Source organism: Scleropages formosus, chromosome 3 (genome assembly GCF_900964775.1).
Source record: "Scleropages formosus chromosome 3, fSclFor1.1, whole genome shotgun sequence".
NCBI classification, from domain to species: domain Eukaryota; kingdom Metazoa; phylum Chordata; class Actinopteri; order Osteoglossiformes; family Osteoglossidae; genus Scleropages; species Scleropages formosus.
The window spans coordinates 29,299,976-29,325,854 of record NC_041808.1 but is presented as its reverse complement, the minus strand read 5'-3'; the positions used below and the strand labels follow the sequence as shown (position 1 = coordinate 29,325,854).

The 25,879-nt window shown below is 41.2% G+C and overlaps 1 protein-coding gene across 1 annotated transcript in view; it reads left to right on the top strand.

Moving 5' to 3' along the window:
- grin2ba (glutamate receptor, ionotropic, N-methyl D-aspartate 2B, genome duplicate a) overlaps positions 1 to 15,060 on the top strand; it is a 47,827-nt gene extending 32,767 nt beyond the window's left edge. Inside the window, exons 10-18 of the mRNA XM_029250423.1 lie at positions 93 to 301; positions 1,544 to 1,715; positions 3,635 to 3,788; positions 3,969 to 4,094; positions 4,957 to 5,186; positions 5,585 to 5,745; positions 6,090 to 6,277; positions 7,521 to 7,759; positions 11,829 to 15,060. Coding sequence (XP_029106256.1) covers positions 93 to 301; positions 1,544 to 1,715; positions 3,635 to 3,788; positions 3,969 to 4,094; positions 4,957 to 5,186; positions 5,585 to 5,745; positions 6,090 to 6,277; positions 7,521 to 7,759; positions 11,829 to 14,402 — 4,053 coding nt within the window. The 3' untranslated portion in view covers positions 14,403 to 15,060. The remainder of the gene's footprint in view (positions 1 to 92; positions 302 to 1,543; positions 1,716 to 3,634; positions 3,789 to 3,968; positions 4,095 to 4,956; positions 5,187 to 5,584; positions 5,746 to 6,089; positions 6,278 to 7,520; positions 7,760 to 11,828) is intronic.
- Positions 15,061 to 25,879: the final 10,819 nt, after the last annotated feature.

Genomic DNA, 25,879 nt, shown 5'->3' with positions numbered 1-25,879 from the left:
CACTCAGGTGTACAAACAAAGGGTTCACATTCATCTTCTGTTTCTTGATTCTTGCCCCACCTTCCCTGACATATCCCTCTGGCCATAACCAGGTGGGGAAGTGGGAGAACGGCACATTGACAATGAAATACCATGTTTGGCCACGCTTTGAGCTGTACCCGGGTGCCGAGGAACGTGAGGACGACCATCTGTCTATTGTTACACTGGAGGAAGCACCCTTCGTCATAGTGGAGGATGTGGACCCTCTCAGTGGCACATGCATGAGGAACACCGTGCCTTGCCGGAAGCAGATCAAAGGCCTGTGAGAACATATCCCTGCATTGCCCACCCCCCCCTCCACCAGCATCCCACAGAGATCCGCCATACACCCAGTGTCACTGTCCACACCAACTGAATTTCTGACTGGACCTGTTGTGCACCCATCTTTGTTGTCTGCCCTTCCTGATGTTTGACCCATCTTATTGACGTTAACTGTTGAAAACTGTGTATTATCAACTTTTGCCCTCTCTGTCTGTCTGTAGCCTCATCTCTACTCTGTCTGGAGTTCATTCATTATTGGCCACGTACACATTCCACGTCATGGCCATACGGGGTAACATATCTGTTTTAATGAACAACCAAATTTGTCTAAGTGTGTTTCTTCGCGCTGTCTTATGCAACTGGGTGCTTATAATGGCATCTTATTTTAATGGATTGCATTGCTGTGCATTGTCAAGTGCAGTCTGTCAGTAGCAGTCATTTCTGTTATCCTGTGCATTGCTTATTTTTGTCTACAGTGTCTATAATACGTGCAGCTTTCTTGCTGTCTTTGGCCAGATACTGCAGATATAGGCCCTTTGGGGAAAATGAAACACAGTACACAATTCTACATCCAATGTCTCTTGACACTGTTAGATATATTTTTTAAGTAGTACCTAGCCTAGTCTCTACTTTCTAGCTGTTAGTGCTTCATTTTAGCTGACATGTTTTAAGTTTCAGTAGTTTCAAGTATCATAATCTGTGTGTATTCAGTTTTGTGATATCATCAGTGTCTCATTCTCTCTCATTTGTCTCCCTACACTCTCCTCTTTTTTACTCACTTGGACATGTCACTACTTTCCACCTCATCTCTTTCCTCTTGCCTTCCATCCTTGTCAATCTGCCTCTTTGTTTTAACTATTCTGCACCCAATGCTTTGCACTTCCAAATTTTTCATAAAACATTCCTCACTCATTATGTTCCATCGTGACTTCCCTTCTCAATTTTTATGTATTTCCTTTTGCTTTTTTGATATGAATATCTGTTCTTGTCCTTCAAATCTCATTTTATCTTACTGCATCTCATTACCCTCATCATGCGTCTTCCTTTTCACCATTCCTTTTCATTTCTTCCACTGGTCTTTGTGCATATCCTCAATTCTACCTCTTTTAATTTGTCCATTCCTGCCATCAATTCCACACTATTCTTTGTCAAATCTCCCACTTTGGCTTTCCAATCCCTGTGGCCCTAATGTTCCTCCTCTCTCTTCTACCTCCCTAAATACCAACACCCTCCCTCACTTCAGCAACCAGACAAGAGATTCTGGAATTTACATCAAGCGATGTTGTAAGGGCTTTTGTATTGACATCCTGAAGAAGATTGCCAAGTCGGTCAAGTTTACCTATGATCTCTACCTGGTGACCAATGGCAAGCATGGCAAGAAGGTCAATGGCACTTGGAACGGCATGGTTGGGGAGGTGGGTCGTGTTTTCTCTCATGTTTTAGCATTAGGTCAGTTTCATATCATTTAGGTCAATTTATTACTATATTTTGAAACTACAGTTTGTGGCAACTTAATTTTGAATATACATTCTAGTTATCTTCAGAAAAATTTGTTGAATTACAAAATCTTTTTCTTGACAAAATAAGTAAATCCTTAATGACCTCTTGAGACTTATAAAAATTAAATGTACATTAGGGATCTAAAAGATACGAAGGAAGCTTTGCATTTCATTAAGAGTAGTAAATACGTCTTCCTAGCACCCTCTGCCTAACTTTACTTAAGCTAAACTGCTAATATAGATGTACAAAATGGTCTTATTTTTGCAGGTCAAACATTTACCTCACACTCCAGAGCAGGCTTTCACCTTTCACAATAGTATTTATGTAACAAAAAATGCACTTTTTAAGTTGCTTTTCACATCTCATTATAAAATAATTGGGCAGTATCCAGGCTAAAACTTAAAGTCGATATATAGGTTTAACAGTTCAGTGGTGCAAAGTTTCTTCTGAAATGACCCTGCAGCCTGAAAGGCACACTTACTGTACACACTCACACAATGTATAAAGGTCAGCAATTGCAGTTGGTTCGATTGGAACGTCTTGTAGTTTGAAAGAGTATAGTCATGGTAGCCCTGTACCTGAATGTTAGATTAAGGTCAGATGCTTGTGTCTCACACAAGATCTGTGAGAGCTGATCAAAGCTAACAACCTCATGAATGCTGAAGAGGAGGAAGAAGGGGGGTAGTGGTGGACAGCAGCATACTTTGTTATTATTGTACTTTTGCAGTGCTACCAGCATCTACCAACAAAGTTGTCTCCTGTATTAAAGGCTTTTAAGTGAGGTGGTGATTAACTTTAACTTAAATGAAATTTTCATTGAGGTGCCATCTGAACTTTCCTTAATATTGCTTTATTAGTTTTGGTGCCTAGATAACTGGATTGTGGTATATTAAATACTGAACTAGGAAGGAGAAAAGGTCTTACATCATCCAGTATCCCTAATTTGTTAGCAGTACAGGGAATTATCATCATTTGATGATTTCTGGTTTAGTTATTTTATTTTGAGAAATGGAGAGTGACAGCTATGGAGGAGACTGGGAACTGCAAAAGGGCAAGTAGATACACTGGATTTGGAGACTCGCATACAGGTGCTTGGCGATTCGTGCGCGCACACGCACGCACATCAACTCTTTAGTTAAAGACAAAGACAACTCCCCCTACACAATTTCACTCTTTCTTCCTCCCTCACACACTTAAACCTTATTAACTCTGAGAGTTTTGTCCCACTTTAGCATCATGCTATAGAGCCCAGGTATTTAGGGCTAAATATACCTGTAGAGATGGTTAGTGAGAAAAAAGAGGATTGGTGAAGGTGGGGGGAGAGGAGGGGTGTGGCTATTTCTAGCTGCTGTGACCCAGTGTAATAACCCAGTTTTTCCTCCTCTCACTCTCTGCATTAATGTCGAGTGTGTTAATGTCCAATTCAGTTGATCAGTGTGCAGAAACTGTGCCCCTCTCACACAGAGGTCTTCTAGTTTCTTGCTTTCAGGTTCAAGTCCCAGTACCCTTATAGGTGTAAACCACTTTAATTTGCTTATAGCTTGTGCTGAAAAGGCAGAATAAAACTACTTGTTAATACATAGCTAAGAAAAGTTGTAATACCAAAACAAAAGTATAAGGGGAATTGAAACAAGTGTATGTACATATGCCATATACATAAAAAAAAGAAATTGGGCAAGTAAATAACATTTGCAGCATGACTACTGAGTGTCCCTTAGGTTTTGGCAGGTGTTAATGTTTTGTGCTGCTAATGCCACACTTTCCCTGTTGTCCCTCGATGATGGGGAATAATCTCTCTTTTTCTCTTATGCTCCTTACTCACTTACTTGCTCAGGTTGTGGTAAAGAATGCCCACATGGCAGTTGGCTCCCTCACCATCAACGAAGAGAGGTCAGAGGTCATTGACTTCTCTGTGCCATTTATAGAGACAGGCATCAGCGTCATGGTCTCACGTAGCAATGGTACTGTTTCGCCTTCAGCCTTCTTAGGTAAGGAGCAATGGCTTCTGTCTGTTTCCGCTTTGTTTTACTTTTTGATTGATTCTCTTCTGTGCAGAAAATTTATGGTGGCCTTAAATCAAATGCTTATAAACATGATGTCATTGCTCTCCTCTCTCTCTCTCTCTCTCTCTCTCTCTCTCTCTCTCTCTCTCTCTCACACTCTCTCAGAGCCATTCAGCGCTGATGTGTGGGTGATGATGTTTGTGATGCTACTGCTGGTGTCAGCGGTGGCCGTCTTCGTGTTTGAGTACTTCAGCCCTGTTGGGTACAATCGCTGTCTGGCAGATGGGAGAGGTGAGAACAGATATAATGAACAACACAGTGACTCCAGTGCACTGTTGCCTCTCTGGGATCACATCCCCGGAGCAGCTGGGGAAATAGTGTAGAACTAGCACAACTGTAGACTTGCTCAAACTGGCTAGCAATAGGGTTCCTGTAAGAGGTGCAAATCAAACCCTGTCCCACACAACAATGCAGTAGGGTGACTATTTAACAACAGTGCTCTCATCTGTCTGAAATTCCTTCAGAATTATTTCATCGGTCTTTGGAATCCAATGCAATTATTTTTATTTTTTTTCTCTTTGATATCAGTGATGTTCTCTATGTTGTTTTTTGCACATGCCTTTTATGCATTATTAGCATAAATTTGCATATTTCCTGTGATCCCATCTCACTGCTGACAGTATTAGGTGTTTCATAAAATATCTGGAAAAAATGTAACTTAAAAGTAGAGGTATATTACTGTTCTTTTTCCTGCCCTTCAGGAGAATAGATTTGTTAGACACGTAGTAGATGCCAAATTACATTGATCATTATTAGGCCACCTCAGAGTTAAAGGTTGAGATAAGAGTAAGGAACTCTGGGATTCATGGGGTGAGAAAAGCACCACCTTGAGTGAGTGAAGACTCCTTGTGTGATCCATCATGGTTTATGGCATTTTTATCAGTCCAAACCTTGCTGTTCTGTGAGGCTGTTAAACTGCTATGTGAGTACTGGACTGCTAGGGTGACACATTGGTCAAATGGACCCACACCTCCTATCTCCAAATGGGACCCCCAGGTGTGGAACTAAACATGGTGTGAACACAACAGCTGAGAAGGTTTAGAGTATGACAATGCAGCTGATTCTTTTGTCCTTGTGTCTCTCCAACTCCCAGAGCCTGGGGGTCCCTCGTTCACTATCGGCAAGGCCATCTGGCTGCTCTGGGGCCTGGTCTTCAACAACTCTGTCCCAGTGCAGAACCCCAAGGGTACCACCAGCAAAATCATGGTGTCAGTCTGGGCCTTCTTTGCTGTCATCTTTCTGGCCAGCTACACTGCCAACCTGGCAGCCTTCATGATTCAGGAGGAGTATGTGGACCAGGTTACCGGGTTGAGTGACAAAAAGGTACCCCATGCTCTTTATACCTCTGTCAGCCACATGCTCAGGCATTGTGTGTATTCACAGACTACTGCAGGGTGCTCCTTTTTCCTCTTAAGTGAGTTTGCACACTTGGACCATGGGGATTGTGTGTCTTTTTGAGTGACACAAAAGGCATAATTAGTTGTCTATGCTGTGGATGCATTGACCTTCCTGGTCTGTGTTTGTTTAATTTGTGTTGAAGATGTGCTGAAAATGCATGTCAGCCATCAGATCAAATATTCCTTTTTGTCATTCTTTCTTTGTGTATATACTAGACATTCTACCCTTTTTATACCCATGCTCTAAGAGGAAAATGTGTTTCATTTCCAGACTTGCTTTGCATGGATGTCCAATTTATTTAGTCTGACTTTCCACCCCTATAGTTCCAAAGACCGAATGACTTCTCCCCACCATTCCGCTTTGGGACTGTTCCCAATGGCAGCACTGAGAGGAACATCCGGAACAACTACAAGGAGATGCATACTTACATGGTGAAGTACCACCAGAGGAACGTGGATGAGGCACTCCACAGCCTTAAGACTGGGTGAGAGAACATGGGGATGATGGGAAGTGGAGGGGAAAGGGGGGACTAAGCCCTGAGGGGACTGGCAGGGCAACAGTCACCCGCTGTCCCTAAATCTTCCTCTAGGCATTGTGGCTTGTAGTCATTAGGAGGAGTTCCAGCACCCTCTCTTCCTTCATGCCCCCCTCCCCCTTTCCTGATATCTGGGTCGTTTGGCATCACAAGGTGATTTCTGTCTCTGGGAACTGCATGACAGGTGGTGTTGATGAGACACAGTATCATCACAGTATCATCCACGATATTCATGTAATTTTTAAATAACTGTCTCCTCTGTCCCCCCACACATAAACTCTACTTCTCTTCAGAAAACTGGACGCCTTCATTTATGACGCGGCAGTGCTCAACTACATGGCTGGCAGGGATGAGGGCTGCAAGCTGGTGACCATTGGCAGTGGCTATATCTTTGCCACCACAGGCTATGGCATTGCCATTCAGAAAGACTCTGGTTGGAAGAGACAGGTCGACCTGGCTATTCTCCAGCTCTTTGGAGACGGTAATCCATTAACAACCACATACTGTATATGGGCTTCTTCGCTGTTCCTCTTCTTCAAGTGTACCGTTTCTATGTGTGTAGCATGCTTGCTATGAGTTCATGAATGGTCAAGCATATTCTAGCTAGAGTTTCTTCTGTTTGTTAGAGTGCTGTGTGTTTTTCATTAAATGTGGTATAAATAGTTTTATGACAACAGCACACCTTGGACGTGTCATCCTACATAGACCTGTTGCAGGTGTTAGTTAAACACTAGTGATCGGGCAGGGTCTTGTTCTAAGGCTCAATGGCAGCCATTTCTGCTGTGTGGCGGTCTTCTTTGATCTAAGTGCAACAAGGCTCTGCATGTAACCCTCTGGAAATGAAGAGGCACTAATTTGGGTATGTATCACATAAAAATAAATAAATAAATATAAGAAATGAGAGAAGAATCCAGGTTCAAGTCACATCCAAGGCCTAGTGTGCTGTCCTAGTTTGAAGTGCCAGAGTAGCTTCTGGTGCCTCTAGACTGTATGTGTTTGTTTGTGTGTGAATATGGGTCAGTTTAGACTATGAGCCCAATGTTCACAGTGTGTAAGTGTGTGTCTGAAACTGGGTCAGTGTTAGCCTAATACAAACTTTGTGTGTTTCTATGTGCATGTATTTGTTTTGCTGCATGTGGGTATTGCTGTATTTCTAAGCATTTGTGTGAGTATGTGCATGCAAATGTGGGACAGAGCGGGGTGTCACCGCCCTACTCAGAAAGTGGACCTCACACCTCTAGGGATTTCAAAGTCACTTCAACACACTCTGATATACACACGCTTGGTGTGGCCTAGTTCCTGAAACTGATATGCGAGCACACCCATACCCAGCAAGATGCAGGCACTTAGTTTCTGAAGTAATAGGCAGTCACTGAAAGGTTAAGTCCCTGAAGCCCCTACAGTGAGGAGAAGGATGAGTACCATAAATACAGAGAACAAGGGTTGGTCATTTTTAATTGTAGTAACTATTGTAGTCTAAAGTATATAAGGTAAAACATAAATCTTCTCTTTGTAATATTCTCTTTATTTTAACCTATAATTATTTCTTCTTAACCAACCTTATCCCCCATTAAAGTTTTTCCGTGACTTCTCTTACTGCATCTAACCTCTAAACTCATCACTTCTCCCATTTTAATTGTATTCCCTTAACAATAATTTCTTTGCCCTCCTCTTCTACCCCCCCCCCCCCCCCCATCTTTTACCCTTTTTCTTACTGTCCCAAGGTGAGATGGAGGAGTTGGAGGCCCTGTGGCTGACTGGGATCTGCCACCATGAGAAGAACGAGGTAATGAGCAGCCAGCTGGACGTCGACAACATGGCGGGGGTTTTCTACATGCTGGGTGCAGCCATGGTGCTCTCGCTCGTCACCTTCATCTGCGAGCACCTCTTCTACTGGCAGCTGCGCTTCTGCTTCATGGGTGTCTGCTCGGGCAAACCTGGAATCACGTACTCCATCAGCAGAGTGAGTGTGAACGGCGGGTGGGAAGTGCTTGTACAGCTCATGTTCTTCATTGCAGTCCTCCTCTGTATCTTGAATAAGCTATTATTTTACAATGTTTCTCTATCAAATTAATTTCAGCCTTTCTTTAAATAGTAAACCATCCTTTCAGCCAGGGCTGGCATTTCCACTTCCCTCGGCCACTAACACCACCCAAGAACAGAGAGGTAGCACAGAGCTCAGCTTCTTATGCTGCCCTGGTGGTTAAATTTTGCGCTCTGCTTTGATTTTTTTATGATATACACAGCTCAGTTTTAACTAACTGTTAAATTGTGGTGCCAGTCTATATTAAAATATTTGTTCAGTGGTAGGCCAAACTAGTTGAGGGAAACACACAAGAACAGAAGTGACAGGTTTTACCAGTAGCAGTCCCATATGCGTTTTTGGATCGTTTTACTTTGTGGCATTCCTTTGTAACTCACACCACTTCTGCACAACTGCCTAGCTGCATACAACTGCCTAGGTGAATATCACACTTCATATGTTATGATCTCATAATTTCAATGCATTAAACATGCAGTACTAATTACATTACTCAAATACAAAACAAAGACCACAGTCTGCTAGGTATTATAATTAACCATGATTTGGCTGCCCCCTTTGTCCAAGGTGAATTGCAGTTTCAGATTTGTATACTATGCTATTTACACACACACACACACACATTTTCAGAACCGCTTGTCCCATACGGGGTCACGGGGAACCGGAGCCTACCCGGCAACACAGGGCGTAAGGCCGGAGGGGGAGGGGACACACCCAGGACGGGACGCCAGTCTGTCGCAAGGCACCCCAAGCGGGACTCGAACCCCAGACCCACCGGAGAGCAGGACTGCGGTCCAACCCACTGCGCCACCGCACCCCCTACTATGCTACTTATAAAGACTAAAATTCAGCCAGTTATAAAGTGGGATAAATTTACTTTATCAATTCATGGTAAGCACCTTGATCAAGGATACTACAGCAGGAGCAGGGATTCAGATTCATGTCCTTTTACTGCAAAGTGGCAGCTCTAACCATTATACAGTCTGCTGCCCCAAATGAAGCTATGTACAGGCACCCATTAATTTACAAACTCACACACACATTGGCTGGAAACACTTGTCCCAAGTGGGGTTGTGACGAACTGGAGCCTAACCCAGCAACACAGGGCGTAAGACTGGAGGGGGAGGGGACACACCTAGGATGGGACACCAGTCCATCACAAGGCACCCCAAGCAGGACTCAAACCTCAGACCCACCAGAGAGCAGGACCCCGTCAAACCCACTGCGCCACTGCACCCCCTTAGATTTACAGACTTTCTTTATCCAAAATGTTAGTATCATGACTTGGTATTTGATACCCAATTTTTTATTTACAGAATAAAAAAATGAATATAATGAAATTTATCCAAAGCATGTCAAAAATGAAAATGTGAAAGTCGCGATTTGCGAGTGAAGCTGAAGTGCAGTAATGTACTGTAGTTGGAGTATCTGCATCTACATCTCTTTCTCTCTCTCTGCACTTTTGTATTGTTTTGAGATGTATGTCGCTTTGGAGAAGCGTCTGCTAAATGAGTAAATGTCAATCAAATCAAATCACCTGTTGTCACTCACCATAACCACAAGTGAACAGGTGGTGAAAATCTTTGGTGCGTTCTCCACAGCTGTTCGACATAAGTTATAAATATACAGACCACAAAAAAATATACACAATAAACACCTGTACAGCATGTACAGTATTCACATAATACAATATACAATATCCATTGTTAGTGGTAAAGTCCAGTGCAGGAGGTAGAGTGGGTTGTGCATGTGGTTGCGTTATTAGTTATTGTTAGAGTTCAACAGTCTGATGCCTGTAAGAAGAAGCTGTCCCACAGCCTGCTGGTGCAAGATTTGATACTATGATACCGTTTGCCTGATGGTAGCAGCGAGAGCAGTCCATGGCTCAGGTAGCTGGAGTCTCTGATGATCCTCCATGCTTGGTGTAGATGTCCTGGAGGGAGGAAGGCTCACCTCTGACAATGTGCTGGACTGTCTGCACCACTCTCTGCAGAGCTTTATGGTTGAGGGTGGTGCTGTTCCCATATCAGACGGCGATACAGCCAGTCAGGATGCTCTCCACGGTGCAGGTGTAGAATGATTTGTGGATGAGTTGGCTCATACCGAACTTCCTCAGCCGTCTGATTAAGAAGAGGTGCTGGTGAGCTTTCATCACTACTACCTCAGTGTGAGTGATATGAACACCGAGGAACTTGAAGCTGTTGACCTGCTCCACTGGCGTCCCAAACTGAGTCGGAGCTCACAACACGGCGGCCATACTCGGTGCCATATTGAAACCTTCCATCTTGAAATAAAATGTGTTTTATATCATGCTAAAATCATGGATTCAAGTTGATTGCATAGTAACTCATTACTACCCACTTCTCTTATGTACCAATGATGAGATCCTTGAAAGCAGAAATTCAACTTTGTCATGGATATGTGATGTGATTTATATGAACTGTACTTATTATAAATTGCAAAGTACAAGCAATATTAAAATTTTTGCATTTTTCTACATCTTTTGTACTAGAAGGGGCATATATTTTCCTTTCTACCAGATGGAATCAGGAAAATGCTGTAATATCCCATATGCAAGACTCATCTGTATGACACCTTCCTGTGTCGCAGCTCTGCGGCATTTAGTTACATCTGTTCTAGTTAGAGGACTAGTCAATGACAGCATGAATTTGTTGCAACAGCCCCTATGAGCAAGACACCAGTCCTCAAGTTTTGATGAGGGTGCTGTCTCAAGGGGCAGCAGTTACCATAGTGGTTAGTGCTCCTGCCTTTGGCTGTAAAGGCCACAAGTTCAAATCCCCCTGATTGCTGCAACACTTTTGAGCAAGGTACTTACCCACAATTACTCCAATAAGTAGCTTAACAAGTCATTTGACTTAGGGGGAGCTGCAGCTAAATTAATAAATGTAGTATAAACTGCTCTGCAATGTATGTTTCATATCTCACACCACTGTATCTATTCATACAACTGGACTCTTGTCAGTATTCCCCTACCCTCAGGGGTTTGAGTCCCTTAGGGATTTAAGTCTTAAGTTTTGTACCATAATAAATTCGACCAGGACAAATATTCCCATTCACTTTCAGAATTTCTGCTGTCCAAATAAGCTCCAGAATATCTGTCTTTAATGATAGTATTCATGCAATGCCCAAAGCATTTATTAGATATTTTCAAAAATTCACTGCAGTTTAGGTCAGTAATATTCAGAAAAGGATAAAATACAAGCTCAGGAAAAGGAGAATGAATAACATACCCATCATAATCAAAGGATATGCAAACATGCAGGCAGAAGAAAACAGCCTTGAGGTGCAAAACATTACATGCATACATGGATATGTAGTGGAAAGAAGAAGTAGGTACCAAAACTAAGAGAAAGAGGTGAAAGAAACTTTATTATCAGAACTCTGAACTGAATGGTCAGCATGACTATTGCTAGCAGGCAAGTTACCTTTTCTTTCCAATACCAAACAAAAGTCTCATTAACTTTTCTGCCATCTGCTGGGAAAAATTGAGGATTTAAATTTATTTGATTCATTCATCTGTTGATTGCATACTATTTATTCATATCTCAGATTTATCTTATCCTTTGCTGAATGTAAATGTCTTTCCATAATTTACCATAAACTCTTTTTTTATCATCTTCTCTGTTGGTGTTTTGTACTATAATATATTCTGTCAGACTGGTCAATGGCTTTGTATTAAAATGAAGCATTGTTCAGTTTTATTTTAATCTCACTGATTGAAAGTATCGACTAATATTCCAAAACTTAAAATCCACCTCCCATCATGATCTATGGTTTGTCCATATTCCCTTGTCATTGTTCCTGCGTCATTCTCTGAAATATATGTATGATTTGCATTATATTGTATGTAATGTAATGTGATGTAATGTAATGTATGGGTACTCCTGTTCCATGACAGCACCAGGCTGTGAGTCAGCAGGTACTTATGGGAACGTCTTATGCTAACCCCTCTGCATCTTCCCGCCCACAGGAGATCTACAGTTGCATCCATGGGGTACAGATTGAGGAGAACAAGTCAGCCCTCAATTCACCTTCGGCAACCATGAACAACACCCATTCCAATATCCTGCGACTGCTGCGGACAGCCAAGAACATGGCTTCGCTCTCTGGGGTCAATGGTTCACCACACAGCGCGTTGGACTTCATTCGCCGTGAGTCCAGTGTCTATGACATCTCTGAGCACCGCCGCAGCCTGGCTGGCCATTCAGACTGCAAACCACCCTACCTAACTGAGGACAATATGTTCAGTGATTACATCAGCGAGGTGGAAAGGACGTTTGGGAACCTGCACTTGAAAGACAGCAACTTGTATCAGGACCACTACCTGCACCACCACCCAGGTTCAGGGTCTGGGCTGGCTTTGGGCCTTTCTGGTCCACCACCCAACAGACCTCATAGTTTGGGAAGTGCAAGTTCATTGGAGGGAGGTATGTTTGACTGTGACAGTTTAGGGGGTGGGGTGGCCCCAATTTTCACAACCCAGCCCCGGGCCTCTCTGATGCACAGGAACAATAATAAATTTGACCTAATTGCTGGCCAGACACCATCTTCCGGTCAAGGCTTCAAGCAAGGATTGACAGATATTTATGGAAAGTTCTCCTTCAAAGGTGGGGCATCAAGCTCTGGGTTCATTGCGGGACATGACCGGTACTGTGGTGGAGGGGGTGGTGGGGGCGGAGATGATGGAAACATCCGATCAGATGTGTCTGACATTTCTACGCACACAGTCACCTATGGGAACTTGGAAGGGAATGCCAAGAAGCGTAAACAGTATAGAGACAGCCTGAAGAAGAGACCTGCATCAGCAAAGTCCAGAAGGGAGCTGGATGAGATTGAGCTAGGGTACCGGAGGCGACCTCATCATACCGCCCACCATCACTACCATGGCTCCCAAGCTCATCGCTCATCCTCACCACCTTTGTTCCCCTTGGACCGGAAGTCTCAAAGAGGGTCTGGGGGAGCTGGTGGTAACAGCTCATCCTATATGTTCCGTGACAAAGAGAGTTTACGAGACTTCTACCTGGACCAGTTTCGGCCAAAGGAAGGGGTTCCACAGTGGGAACATGTGGATTTGACAGATGGGCCTGGTGGGAGTGGAGGGGGTCTGGTCAGCGGGGGAGGTGGGTGTAGCAGTGGTGGAGTTGGTGGAGGTGGGGGTAACAGCTCCAGCTTGGTTCCAGTGGATGATTTCTTAAAAAGCAAAAGTAAGAAAGCAGAGTGCAAGAGCGGGGTTGGAGGTGGGTTGAGCCAAGCAGCCTCTGGTCCTCAGGCACAGGGCTGCTGGGAAAAAAATGTCCCAGGGAGCAGTGGTGGAGGGCTAGCAGGGGGTGACTGGGAGTGCAGAAACTGCCGTGCCAGTGGTGGAGGAGGAAAGCAGATGTCCTTGCATAGTGCTGGGGGTGGGGTAGGTGGAGGTATAGCATACCAAGGAGGCCTGGAAGGGGGAAGTTGTGGGGCAGCAGTAGGTGGAGTTGGAGGAGGCAGCAGTCGTCCAAGTTCAGCCACGTGCATGCGGTGTGATGCCTGTAAGAAAACGGGCAACTTGTATGACATCAGTGAGGACAATAACCAACTTTTGGAACTTGAAAAGGGTGGCATAATGGAAGGAGTTGTGGGAGGGGCTGGGTTGGTACAGTCACAAACCCAAGCCCAGCGCAGAAAACCTGGATTAGGTGGGAAACCGTTGCGACGGCAACATTCGTACGACACTTTTGTAGATCTGCAGAAAGAGGAGACAGGTGGGGTTGGGGGAGTTATGGGTGGCTTGGGTGGAGCTGGAGGAGTGGGAGGTGGAGGAATGGGAGGGATGTTACCACCACCCAGGAGTGTGAGCTTGAAAGACAAAGATCGCTTCATGGAGGGTGGGAGCCCATATGCCCACATCTTTGAAAGGCATGGAGGATCAGAACGAGAGAGAGAACGAGATCGTGATCCACTCTTCTTCGGTGGAGAGAGGGGAAAAGGTGGATCCCCGTTTGGGTTGTTCCGGGGTGGTGAGGGGGGGCTTCATCGTCGATCTGTGGGAGAAAGGGACAGCAGGGATAGGGATAGAGGGATGATGGGAGCTGGAGAAAGTGGTGGAGGAGGAGGCGGGGCATACTCCTTATCAAAATCACTCTACCCAGACAAAGTGAATCAAAACCCTTTTATCCCAACCTTTGGAGACGACCAGTGCCTCTTACATGGCGCCAAATCGTACTACGTCAAAAAGCAGCAGCAGCAACAACAACAACAACAACAACAGCAACAGCAGCCACAACTCCTGAATAGTAGGAGTGACTTCCGGGGTTCAATGGGCGTGACTTCCTTCCTGCCCGCCTCTGCCACAGCTGGGGTGATGTCCAACGTGGCCCCCAGGTTCCCTAAGGAGCTGTGTATGGGTGGAGCAGGCGGGGGAATAGGAAACCACCTTGGCGGCCCTGGCAACAGCAAGCTACTGCCTAGCAGGGACGGGTTGGGTGTTGGGCAGGCACAAAGGCCCTTCAACGGCTCTAGTAATGGTCATGTGTATGAGAAGCTGTCCAGCATAGAGTCTGACGTGTGAGGGAGGGAAGCAGACTGGTGTGGTGTAGGGATTGAAGAATGGTGACATTAAGGTTGCTATTACACTTGTTTAACGAAGGAAAAAATGATCTGGAGGTCGGACGAGTGGTGTGGTGAAGTGGAAAGGTGAGTGAGTCCATAATGGCAGAAAGAGAAAAGAAAATGATCAATGGGATGAAGAGGAAGAGAGAGCAGATATGATTCTCTAGTCAGAAAAAGGAAGTAAAGATGTGGAAATAAAAGTACACTTTAATGACAGAAAGACAAATGGGAATGAGAAATGATATAATTTGAATAATGGTTATTTCAGTCAATCTACAGTGTTGTCTGCTTTTAATTTTAAATTCCAGATTTCAAGCAGTTTTCCTTTCTGACAGAACTTAATTAACCTTTCAAATGTGTTGCAACTTGGGAAGAAATTACAGCACTTTTTAAACAGCAAAAGAAAAAAAATCACAACTCTCATTCCAACTGAAGGTTAAAGCCGTACTATTACACCTGGATTCAGTGGAATTGACAGTGAGATGAAAGTGTGAGAAAATGAAAGAGGAGGAGAAGCAGAATGGTAATTTGGCAAGGAATGAATAAACAAGCAGTAGGATAACTTTCCAAGCAGAAATTAATGCTCTTCAAGAGAAATATGTTCAATCTCAACTCTTGTCTCTCTAACGCTCTCTCTTTCCCTCTTCCTCCATTTCTTAACATCAAAACAAGTGTCATCACTTCTTGTTTACTATGAAAATACAATCAGAAAAGAAGATAAGTCTTACTAATTCTTACTGAAGTAACAGGGTAAAATAACAATTATAGTATTATTTAATGTGCATAATGAGGATAGTACTGGTTATAACAGTATTTAAGATAATTTTGTTTTTGATTTTCAAAATTTTATGATGTTTAATATTTGTAGTTATTTCTTTGTTAGCTGACTATTGCAGGAACCTCTATATCTAATTAAAGTGATGAACTGGAGGATGGAGAACGTAATTTAGTTGTCCATTGTGTTTTAATAATATATTACCCATGTTCATTCATTTGTTCTATTAAATGGAGTGGAAGGTGGAGGATTTGCACAGTACTGAATTGTACATAATAGGCATTATGCAGGGCATGATCCCTTTGGAATTTCATAAAATATACCTTAAGACAGATGTTTAAAGTTGGATCTTCAAGCAGGAGGCAGGCTAAAGGTTCTGTGTGGAGGATGTGCCTTATGGAATTTCAAAAGATTTGTTTTGGAGAGGTCTGCCTTATAAAACTAGTCTTATGATGATTTGAGAAATGTCTCTGTTTCTTTTGGAAATAGGTTTTCTGACAGCATCCTGAGTTTAGTGACTGTGTAGTATTTGTGCTCTGTGCCTTCAGTTTCCAGCATGTCCTATAGTGCAGAGCACCTGCAATGAAACACATCACTATCTTGGTATGACTTGTATTCTCAAAGATGTCTCTAAATCAAATTGACTTACATACCTTACTGTGTATGTAATAGTTCATAAAGTGCCCCTTTAGGATTTAATCTCAGTCTTAATCTCTTTAATCTCTTTCAGTCATGTAGTGAAGTCCTTAACTAATGTAGCTGGACATGAGAACTTTCTTCGGTGAATCAATGTTCTGAAATGTAGAACTGGGCAAAGAGCTATTGAATGTAATAAAGCTCTGAACAGGACTTCCAAAAATATTTGCATAAACATTTTTGAAACCTAAGGTAGTGAAAATGGGAAGTTATAAATTATATACATGTGTTTCAGAGTGGAAAGGAGATATCTATTTCCTATTAGTTATGTAAGTATGTATTCATTAAATAAGGTATGTCTGAAGAGAGATTAAGACAATATCCCTTAAAGACAGGTATTAACTTTAAGAGACAAAGGAAATTTCTTCAAGGGCTGAATGGACCAACAAAGGTATATTTTTTTTAAAAATATTTTGACTTGGTTTGGCCAAGACAGTTAACCAGATAAATTTAAGTGTAATCTAATATGCTTATTAAAGGTGGCATGTGTTAAGATTAGTTGGTGCTTGGAAAAGCGTATTGACTGAATAATTAATTTTGCTTCTCCCATCTCCAAATAACATTAGCCAAACCTTGACCTACTGAAGGCAATCACTGTCTTTTTTTTTTCTTTCTTTTTAAAGGTGCAAAGGTGGTAAAACATTTTGTATAAAAACCTTCTGCGAATACACTTTTCTCAAAATTGATTAAAAGGTTTTAAACTTAAGGAACAAAAGGCAGTTAAAGTTAGCATCACCTGGTGTCAGTTTAAGTATGTTTACTTTTTCACTGTAAATACATTTAAGAAAACCTTTTCACTTTGTACAGTTAGCAGACAGTCAGGATGTAACTTTCAATAAGTTTTAAGGAATAGAGTAAGATTTGAAAAATTCATAAAAATGAAAAACAAAAATATGCAAATAAAAATATTAGTAATTATGATAATAAGTTATATTATTAGTCATTTGGTTTTACTCTTATGTATGTTACCTAATAATTGTTGATTAATATTATTTTAAGAATATGTGTTTGCTTTTCTATTATGGTATTGAAAAATGGGGATATAATAAGTATAGAAGTTTTGGCGTGAAAAGAAATTTAATTTAGGGGTAACTGCAGAACTTCATTGCATTAGTATCATTAATTGTTTAACGAATTATACATTATCCTTAACAGTGTATAAGAACATCTATACATGCATGTGATACAATATTATGTGTATGTATAGGGACTCCCCAGATGTGATAATCCTTCACGTATGCAGTAATTCATTGTTTTAAATGGCATTCACTGACATTTTCAAAAACTACTCTAATTACATAGACATGTTGCTGTTTGCTGAACCTAGTTCTGATAGTAAATAAATTACCTGATTGGCTCAGTCTTCAGGTTGTCTTCAAATGAAGGTCCTAATATTTTGTAATTGCCTTTAATATACTACAATATTGTATGTTGGTTACAGATAGATTAATCATGGTATGCAGTCTAAAAATATAGTGTGCACAAATGGATTATTCACACTTGCTGAAAAATGTACTGGTTACCTAAATTTCAACACAGCTAGTAAAAGTTTATTCTGACAAATCCTGCAAAGCACTAAAATAACAGATGTGCGGGGCATTTGAAACTGAAGGTGAACCATTTTCTTATTGTTTGTAATGAAGGGTGACATGTAAGGTTATATTCTGGAAGGTGGTTTTTTGGATGCTTAATATTATCAATATGTATTGTTTATCTGGATTTTATCACAGAAGGGTGTGAAATAGGTTAAGATTGTATTGCACTAAATTACACTATAAACAGATTCTTTATTATAAACCCTTGGACTAAACTTTATCTGCATCTAGATAATTGAGTTCATTAATCATATTATGACCCTGTATATTTTTTCTCCTTTGTAGGTGTTGTTTTTCTTTTTTTTTCAGAAACTGAGGCATAAGATCATTCTTATATATTGAAAATGATAGTACTTTGAAACCTTTTGCAGTAAATGGTATTTCTTTGGCTGGGGTTTTCAAAATTTGTGTATACATGTCTAGAGGCTGTTTTGCATACTGAAAATGGAGTTTGTTAATCACGTCTATGACAGTTTTTTTTTCTTATCCATCTTGACTAAGTGATTTTTCTTCTGTGATGATGGCATGGTCCCCAGGAGTAATTGATGTATTTTCAAAAACTAATTTCTATTCATTTAATGTTAAATTAATTACTATTTGTTAGTGGGATTAAACAGTATGATTATGATTAGTAATGGAACACCTAAATAAGGTGATTAACTTTTTCCATTGTTGTATTTGCTATAAGAGGAATAGCATTATAAACAATGAGGTTTTATCCTTCTCAACAAGATTTTGACAGCACTTATCTTTGAAAATAGTCTCTTTTAGCAACAAATAGTCCCTAGTCACGGTTATTATTTTATACTTTACCACTGTATTTCTGTGCAAGAAACCTGGTTGTTTAATGGTTGTTAATAAATTTACCTTCACCAGACACTTATAAGAACATATTAGTCTCCCTGATGCCATTTAAAGGTGCTGATAATTAATATCTATATTTACTGTTGGTTAGGAGTGATTTGAAGCTTTCTGTAGCCTGTAGGCTGCATTTAAAGGGTGGCACAGTTAAAAGTCACAAAATTCAAGGGGATGCTAGAGAGGAACAATTGTTGATAAAGCATGAAATGGCGCAAATGGACTAAACTCTGCAGGAACTAACCAAAAGTTTTGAGTGGTCAATAAAAAGCAATGTTACATGTAGCTGCTGCTACAAACGTTATCCAGGAATACATTAAACACACGTCATAGACAAGTTACTCACATTTACATGTTGTCATATATTTGTAATAATTTTTATTAAAATGACTAGTCATAATAACAATGCTCCTTTTAATATTAACCATGATGATAGTGTTATGTTGTAGTGGTTTGTTTTCCTGTTGACTTTTAGCTTTTTAAAATTTATTTGCTTTGCAGTAGCCCAAATCCAGGGTGGCTTAGATATGTAGTTTTTGAATTATGTGAATGAAATTAAATTTGATTACATTAGTTTTTAATATAACAGTAAAAAATGATAAGGATAATGATAAATTTGATAGTCATATGATAAGAAAACACTGCATTTTCTTTGTTTTGTCTTTTTTTTGTCAGTTTGAATGAAATTTACCTCCCATATCCTTATAGGTGGTTTTAAGGGGGTAATTTTGTTGTCCTCAAATGTTTTGTTTTACTAATGATTTTGTTTTCTGTTATACCCTTTTTCTCTTCATGTCAGAGACCCTTGCAGTGTGCATACACCTCTGTGGGTCAGAGTGTAATGTATGTATGTGTACTGAGTGCCAGGAAATCCCTGGATTCACTGGAATGTGTGCAGACATTGTCTCCCAGTGATTTGTAAATAATAATTTCCATTCGCATTTAATGTCCAGAAGTCTTTGCATAATAAAAATAATAAAAATGGGTTTAAAAAATTTGGGTAACATTTTTGGGGCCAAGGCTTTCAAAAAGAGTTTTCTAAATATAAATTAAAGCAGAATTGAAAAATTATGTTAATTTCAGATGGTTTAAGAATGTCATCCCACTCTTTTCATTAAAGTCTTTTCCTTTTAAATATTCATATCTGAATCATATATATCATCAGTAGAGGTTTATCACTTAACTGCTGGCAAGTTTGTATCTTTTATGCAAGGCCAAGCCTTTTCCTTTTTTGAGCCTTCCTTGAAAATGTTACCAAAATTTTCACATTGGATAATGAAAAACCTAACAAAAAATGAACAGCTGTACAGATTGTGTAAATATAAATACGGGAAATAATTACATTTATTCCTTCATTTTTTTGTATTGAGATAATTAAATACAACACAATAATAAATTAACTGCAAAAAATACACAATGTATTCAGAATGGTACTTCATAATAATGACAATACTGACATGTACAACAATAAGTGCTAAAATATCATTCTTCTTTCTCTTTGTACAAAATAAACAAATTAAAAGTGTTGAGTCTTAATAAAAAAAGATAAGTCTAAAATTTGGGTCTTCATGTTTTTGCCGGTTGTCTTTCTTCTAAAATGTCAGTATTTAAAATGTCCTTTTCTCTCTTTTCACTGTTCTGTTTATTTAAATACGGAGAAAGGCTTTCTTCCCACTGCTGGTGGACACTTCACATGTTTAGATGCTTCTCAAAGTCCTCTGCTGTATTACCGTCACTTCTCTTGAGCATCATTTCACTTTTGAATCATTCATTTCATCTCACTTCAAACCACTCCATTCACATGTCAAAGACATGTTTGTGTCACCAGATTGCATGCCTAGCAGACAAATGGTACAATGGTACAGTTAATGGTAATTAGGACTAAAAACATAGCCAACGAAGCCACTCAACAATTAAAAGCAAGCAAAAAAATACACACTGCTAATTTTTTAACAATGAAAAAAATTAAAATAAAAACAAAAGGCAAACAGAAAGCTTTTTTGTTTCTTATAACATTCAAACGTGTTATAGCCAAATCTGATGAGATTTGAGCGAAATAAGCGCTTTCGTTTTGCCTGACTACAAACAAGTACACATCTCACAGCGGAAAAAAAAATGTGTCATCATCACATTCCCTGTGCTCTGTGTCGATACAGCACGTTTCAGGCTGCATGCCTCACTAAGTCACTGTGAACACGACCCAGGCAAGGGTTACCCACATCTGTCACTGTGCCAAAACATAAGTGCTGCAGGTGAAGACGTGGGACACTGAGCCACACGGAGTCATCCATACCGTAGCACAGCTCAGCATCCATAATTTCCGATCAGGCCCCTGCCATTCCGCAAGAGTTTTTTACCCGATGCGTTAATCCTTTGCACTGCTCCTGCATGGCTCCTGGGAGTTTCATTTGCCTCTTCTTGTTTTCCAACAGTTGTTTGATGCCTCACTGACTCTGCAGGTTGCACCCAAAGTGGGGTGACATGGGGCTGATGTGTGAGGCCTGGCAGCACTGATCTGTAACACAGCATCTGAACTGAGCCGCAGGGCCTGAACCAACAACCGGGCAGCGCATATGATGAGAACAGTGCGGACATAATTTAACCGCGTGTACCTGGTGGCCTTCAGCCCCGTTTCGAGGTACCCTTGTAATAGATGTCAGTGTGAATTACTGCAAATAGTCGACAAAGACAACAAAGGCGAGTTATGGATCCTAGCTACAACTTACAGATCAGAACAGTGTCATGGCAACAGGAAATAAAATGAGGGGAAACCAGAGCATAGTACTTCCATCGAACATGAAAGTATTGTTTCTAGTGTTTCTGTTTTGTTTATCCATTGAAACAGCAAATACTCTTTGCCTTTTCCCCTCTTGCCTCACCTCCACTATCTAAAGAGTCATTGCAACACATACTTTTTTGATAATTAGTTGTTACCTAGCAACAGAGTGTTTGAGGGAGAGAAGGATGCAGATTTTGCAGTACAAACTGACTGACATTGCTTGAATGAAGTAAACACATGCATGAATCAATAAATACACACCCACACATAAGTGGGCATAAAAATGCCAGCAATGGATGTCTTCACTCTTAAAACAGTGTTGTCGGAACCTCCGGTTTTTACAGCGGTAAAAAATGTCCCAAAATTCCGATCACCGCTGTATTACCCTCTGCACGTTATACTTGGCAGTTTAATGTACACGGATGCTGATACAGTGCCATAATTATTAACATGCTCAAAACACACAAATTCCACTCCTCCAGCACATCTCCAGGAGGGTTTAGGGTGCTGTAATTAAAGTATTTTGCCAGTTGCCTATTGCCTTACTCCTACACAAACACAAAGTAATTTTAGCATTGCTTCGCTGGAAAAGACATCTGCAGTCTCTGTTGATAGGGATGCGGAGAATATGAAATATTTGCAAATGTGGAAACATTATATGTTTGATGAAATGTGCCAAGAAAATGAGGTATGGGAAGTAATTTGTGACAAAGTAATAAAATAAGATGAGAGATTATTGGGTAGTAATATGAGTCAACAGGGTGAAGGAGTTAATAGGGTAAAGGCCAAAATAGAGACAGAAGACAGACGAGTGGAAGTCAAAATGCAAGACACTGCTTTCCAGAGAGGGTGAAAGAGTGAAGGTCAAAAGAAGTGCTAGAGAGAAAGGAAATGAGAGGAATGAGATGGTTACCATGGAAACCAAGCCCAGACTTTAAAAAAATAGTAATATCATTAAAATTTTGAAGGGGGAAGCAAGAGTATTAAAACAATTTGTAGATAAGAGACTTGCACTGTGATACCGTATGCTCTCATTGTCACAAAAAATGGAGAGAGGAGAAATTTGATGGCATTAATCACCGTATTCAAATTATAATGACTGATTCAAACAAGCAGCAAACATTTGTGAATGTAATCATTTTTTAAAGTAATTCTTTGTCGGCATGTATATTAATTATAGTTTCACTGTTTCTTCCTAAATATGAAGTTTGGTCGTCTTGATCAAAATTATTCTTAAGAAATGTTGCCCTTTTGCCTCATGATGATGTCACACAGATTTTGGTGTGGACCTTCTGTGCAGTGGATCACCTAAAATCTTGAATTATACCAGGCTACTGGCCACATCCTCGGTCACTGGTGAGTCCTGAGCCCTTGGAACTGTTTGCCAGGGGAAGAGTGGAGGGTCCACAAGTCATGGAAACCAACTTTGCTGGAGATAGTTGTTTAGCTGTTATGGTACTTGGAATTTTTTATCATTGTAATTTTTTTTTTTTTGCATGGGGGGCGTGGTGGCACAGCAGGTTTGGCCAGGTCCTGCTCTCTGGTGGGTCTGGGGTTCGAGTCCTGCTTGGGGTGCCTTGTGACGGACTGGCATCCCATCCTGGGTGTGTCCCATTCTGGGTGTGTCCCCTCCCCCTCCAACCTTGGGCTCTGTGTTGCCGGGTTAGGCTCCGGCTCGCCGCGACCCTGCTTGGGACAAGCGGTTTCAGCAAGTGTGTGTAATATTATGTATATTCTTGCTTTTTCTTTAAAGAAATTGATCCATCCTTGTTCAAAGGGAGTATAACGTTCCGAGACGAGTTGCTGCAGTGGCCATTCCCATGAACAGGAGTACGATGAGATAAAGGAGACACAACTGGAGCTGCTGACACCATGTGGTCAATTGTAAGTATTGAACTCATTCTTTTCAACGGAGCTACTTACTAAAAGGTGCGGGGACGCAGTGGGTTGGACCGGGTCCTGTTCTCAGGTGGGTCTGGGATTCAAGTCCTGGTTGGGGTGCCTTGCGATGGACTGGCATCCTGTCCTGGGTGTGTCCCCTCCCCCTCCAGCCTTACGCCCTGAGTTGCTGGGTTAGGCTCCGGCTCCCCGGGACCCTGTATGGGACAAGCGGTTCAGAAAGTGTGTGTGTGTGTGTGTGTGTGTGTGTGTGTGTGTGTGTGTGTGTACTTACTAAAAAAATTGTCTTGCTTTATACTTTGTCGCGCCATTATCCTAACGTAAATGAAGTTTTCACGAAGAACAAAGAGGGATCAAATGTAATTCATAGTTATCTATTCTCAACAAAATTTACAAAACTGATCGGTTATCTTTATAATCAACCATCCTCAGCTTCCTTAAAAATTATGGCAGGATTATAAAACAGTACATAATCTCTTTATCTTCTTCCTTTCTAATCACCCACTCTATTCCATGTCGCTACCCTCCTCTTATTCATGCTAACACCTCTCTAATACACTTTCACCCTTCTCCAAAGATTGTAGTACTCTCATTGTAGGTACCTGCTCAACGCTGTGCTAAATTGAGAGGTGCTTAACTCGAACAGCCATGCTAATACCAGCCCCTTCCCCCTTTTCTCTACCTTGCTTCTCTTGCCATTTGTAAGGGAGGAAGCAGAATTCTGACGTTGCTAGGAGACGGAGTGTTTGGTGATGCAGCCTCCTCAAAAGAGGCGGCAACGGAACCGTGCGAAAGATCGCCCCCTGGCGGGGTCCGTTGTAACAGCTGTGCATGTGAAAGGTGTTTTACAGCGCACGGTGTTCAGCGATGATGGACTTCAGTTCATGGTGCGCAGAGCGTTGACTGAACGCGGTCTGCTAGAAGTTTTTGCTCTGCCGTCAGTGGGCGGCCGCCGGAAAAAATTTTTTCTAATACCACAGTGGGCAGAGATTAGGCAGCACAGCTAACATGAAAGCTGTGCTGCTTCAAATGTGCATTGTGTGCTCGTTGTAGTATTTTCGAGAAGGATCTCTACCCTGAATTACTGCGTGTTCATAGTATACATATGTTACACTGGCACCTTGGATGAAAAAAAGGTCTCTTAAGCAACAAAATAACAGAAGCTGCATCCTGTGTGGACTTTATCCCTGCTAGATTCATTCTGTAATATTTGGAGTTGGCGTCAGTAATTAGGCAGGAGGCAGCTACAAGAATTAAGCAGCCAATTAATACATCTGAGCGGTAAAAAATTAAGATACGGTTTTCTCGGTTTCTCACTTCTTTCAGACAAGCCAAAACCAGAGGCTCACATATGAGTGAGTGGAATTCCTGGACAGTAACATGTGTTTTTTTGAAGTGTGATGTGGCTGAAGCCTCTATTAACCGTGTACTGTGACAACATCGTCTGGCGTGTTTCTTTAAATAATCACTGAAGTTGATCATTCTCCAGCTGTGCACCCTTTTTGGTTTTTTTTTTTTGGACTCGCAAACACTTTATTTTATGGTTTTACATTGACCTCCCGTGGTCATCACTGAAATTACATTCATTTACAAGTACAGTACTGTACTGTAACCAGAACTGTAAATAAAGCACAGACGACTGAAAGTGATAATAAAAAATAAAAACATAGTTCACTTATGAAAATCACGGCACATCACTTCAAGTCTTTATTTAATAGGCTACAATTTTATAAGAAAAACATAAGGTCAACACGGTCAGTACATAAGGACCACTAGTGACACAAAGTGGCCAGGAGCCCTCTTCAGTGTGAGGTCAGAGACCTGCTCCTATATTTGTACTGCTCCTGTGTTTCTACAGATTATTGAATATGTACACCTGTTAAGAGCGACACGCAAAAATGCACAAACAATTAAGTTGTAATAAACGTTTACATGCTATAGGTGGCACTGGCAGTATCATGAAAAATAAGGGGAAAAAACTTGCTGTCTTGAAAAATAAGACAACAGTGCATTAAATCATCATTTTTTTCCCCTCACATAAGGGATGAATTTTAGTCATTAATTTAGTTTTGAGTATGTGGTAGCTGTAAGACAACACATGAAAAACTCCCTTTCTCATAGTCCTGACATTAGTTGTCTTGAACAAGAGCGTCAGCTAAATACTCAGCTAAAAAAACACCTCGACAGGGAGAAATAAATAAAGAGATAATCAATATTCAGTCCTTCCCCACCAGTAATTTTATGAATTGTCTCAAAGCCTTCAACCTGCAGGATGTACAATTATTGTTATGTGCTAAAATAAATGCTTCGCCCTTGAATAGTCTAAATTTACTTCAATAATTGCATATTTACGGCATGTTAAATGATATTATCATTTACTTTCCTTTTTGCCCTGCTAATACAAAAACAACTACAACAAGAGAACATGGAACATCACGAACAAAATTGTAAGGAATAAAAATTTTGATATTTATGTGAGCATAGGAACATTGTGGGGGGTGTGGCGGCAAGGCAGGTTTTACTGGTGCCTTGCCGTGTGGCACATCTGGGGTTCGGGTCCTGCTTGGGGTGCGAGGTGACCCCGTGTTTCTCCCTGCGTTTGTCTCCCCCAGCATGCAGAGGACGGACCTGGCAGCCCATCTCTGTCCCTGCCTTGACTTGCCTTGAAAACCACGCGAGTGGTTGCTATGGGTCAGGTTTGGCTCGGCACCTTGCATGCATATGAACATTGTACTGTTGATTAAACTCTGAAGAATCTTGCTCACTACTATGCACAGCCAGTTGTGCACCATATGGAATAGATTTTGGCCAAATTTTGTTTTCTTAACCAGTTT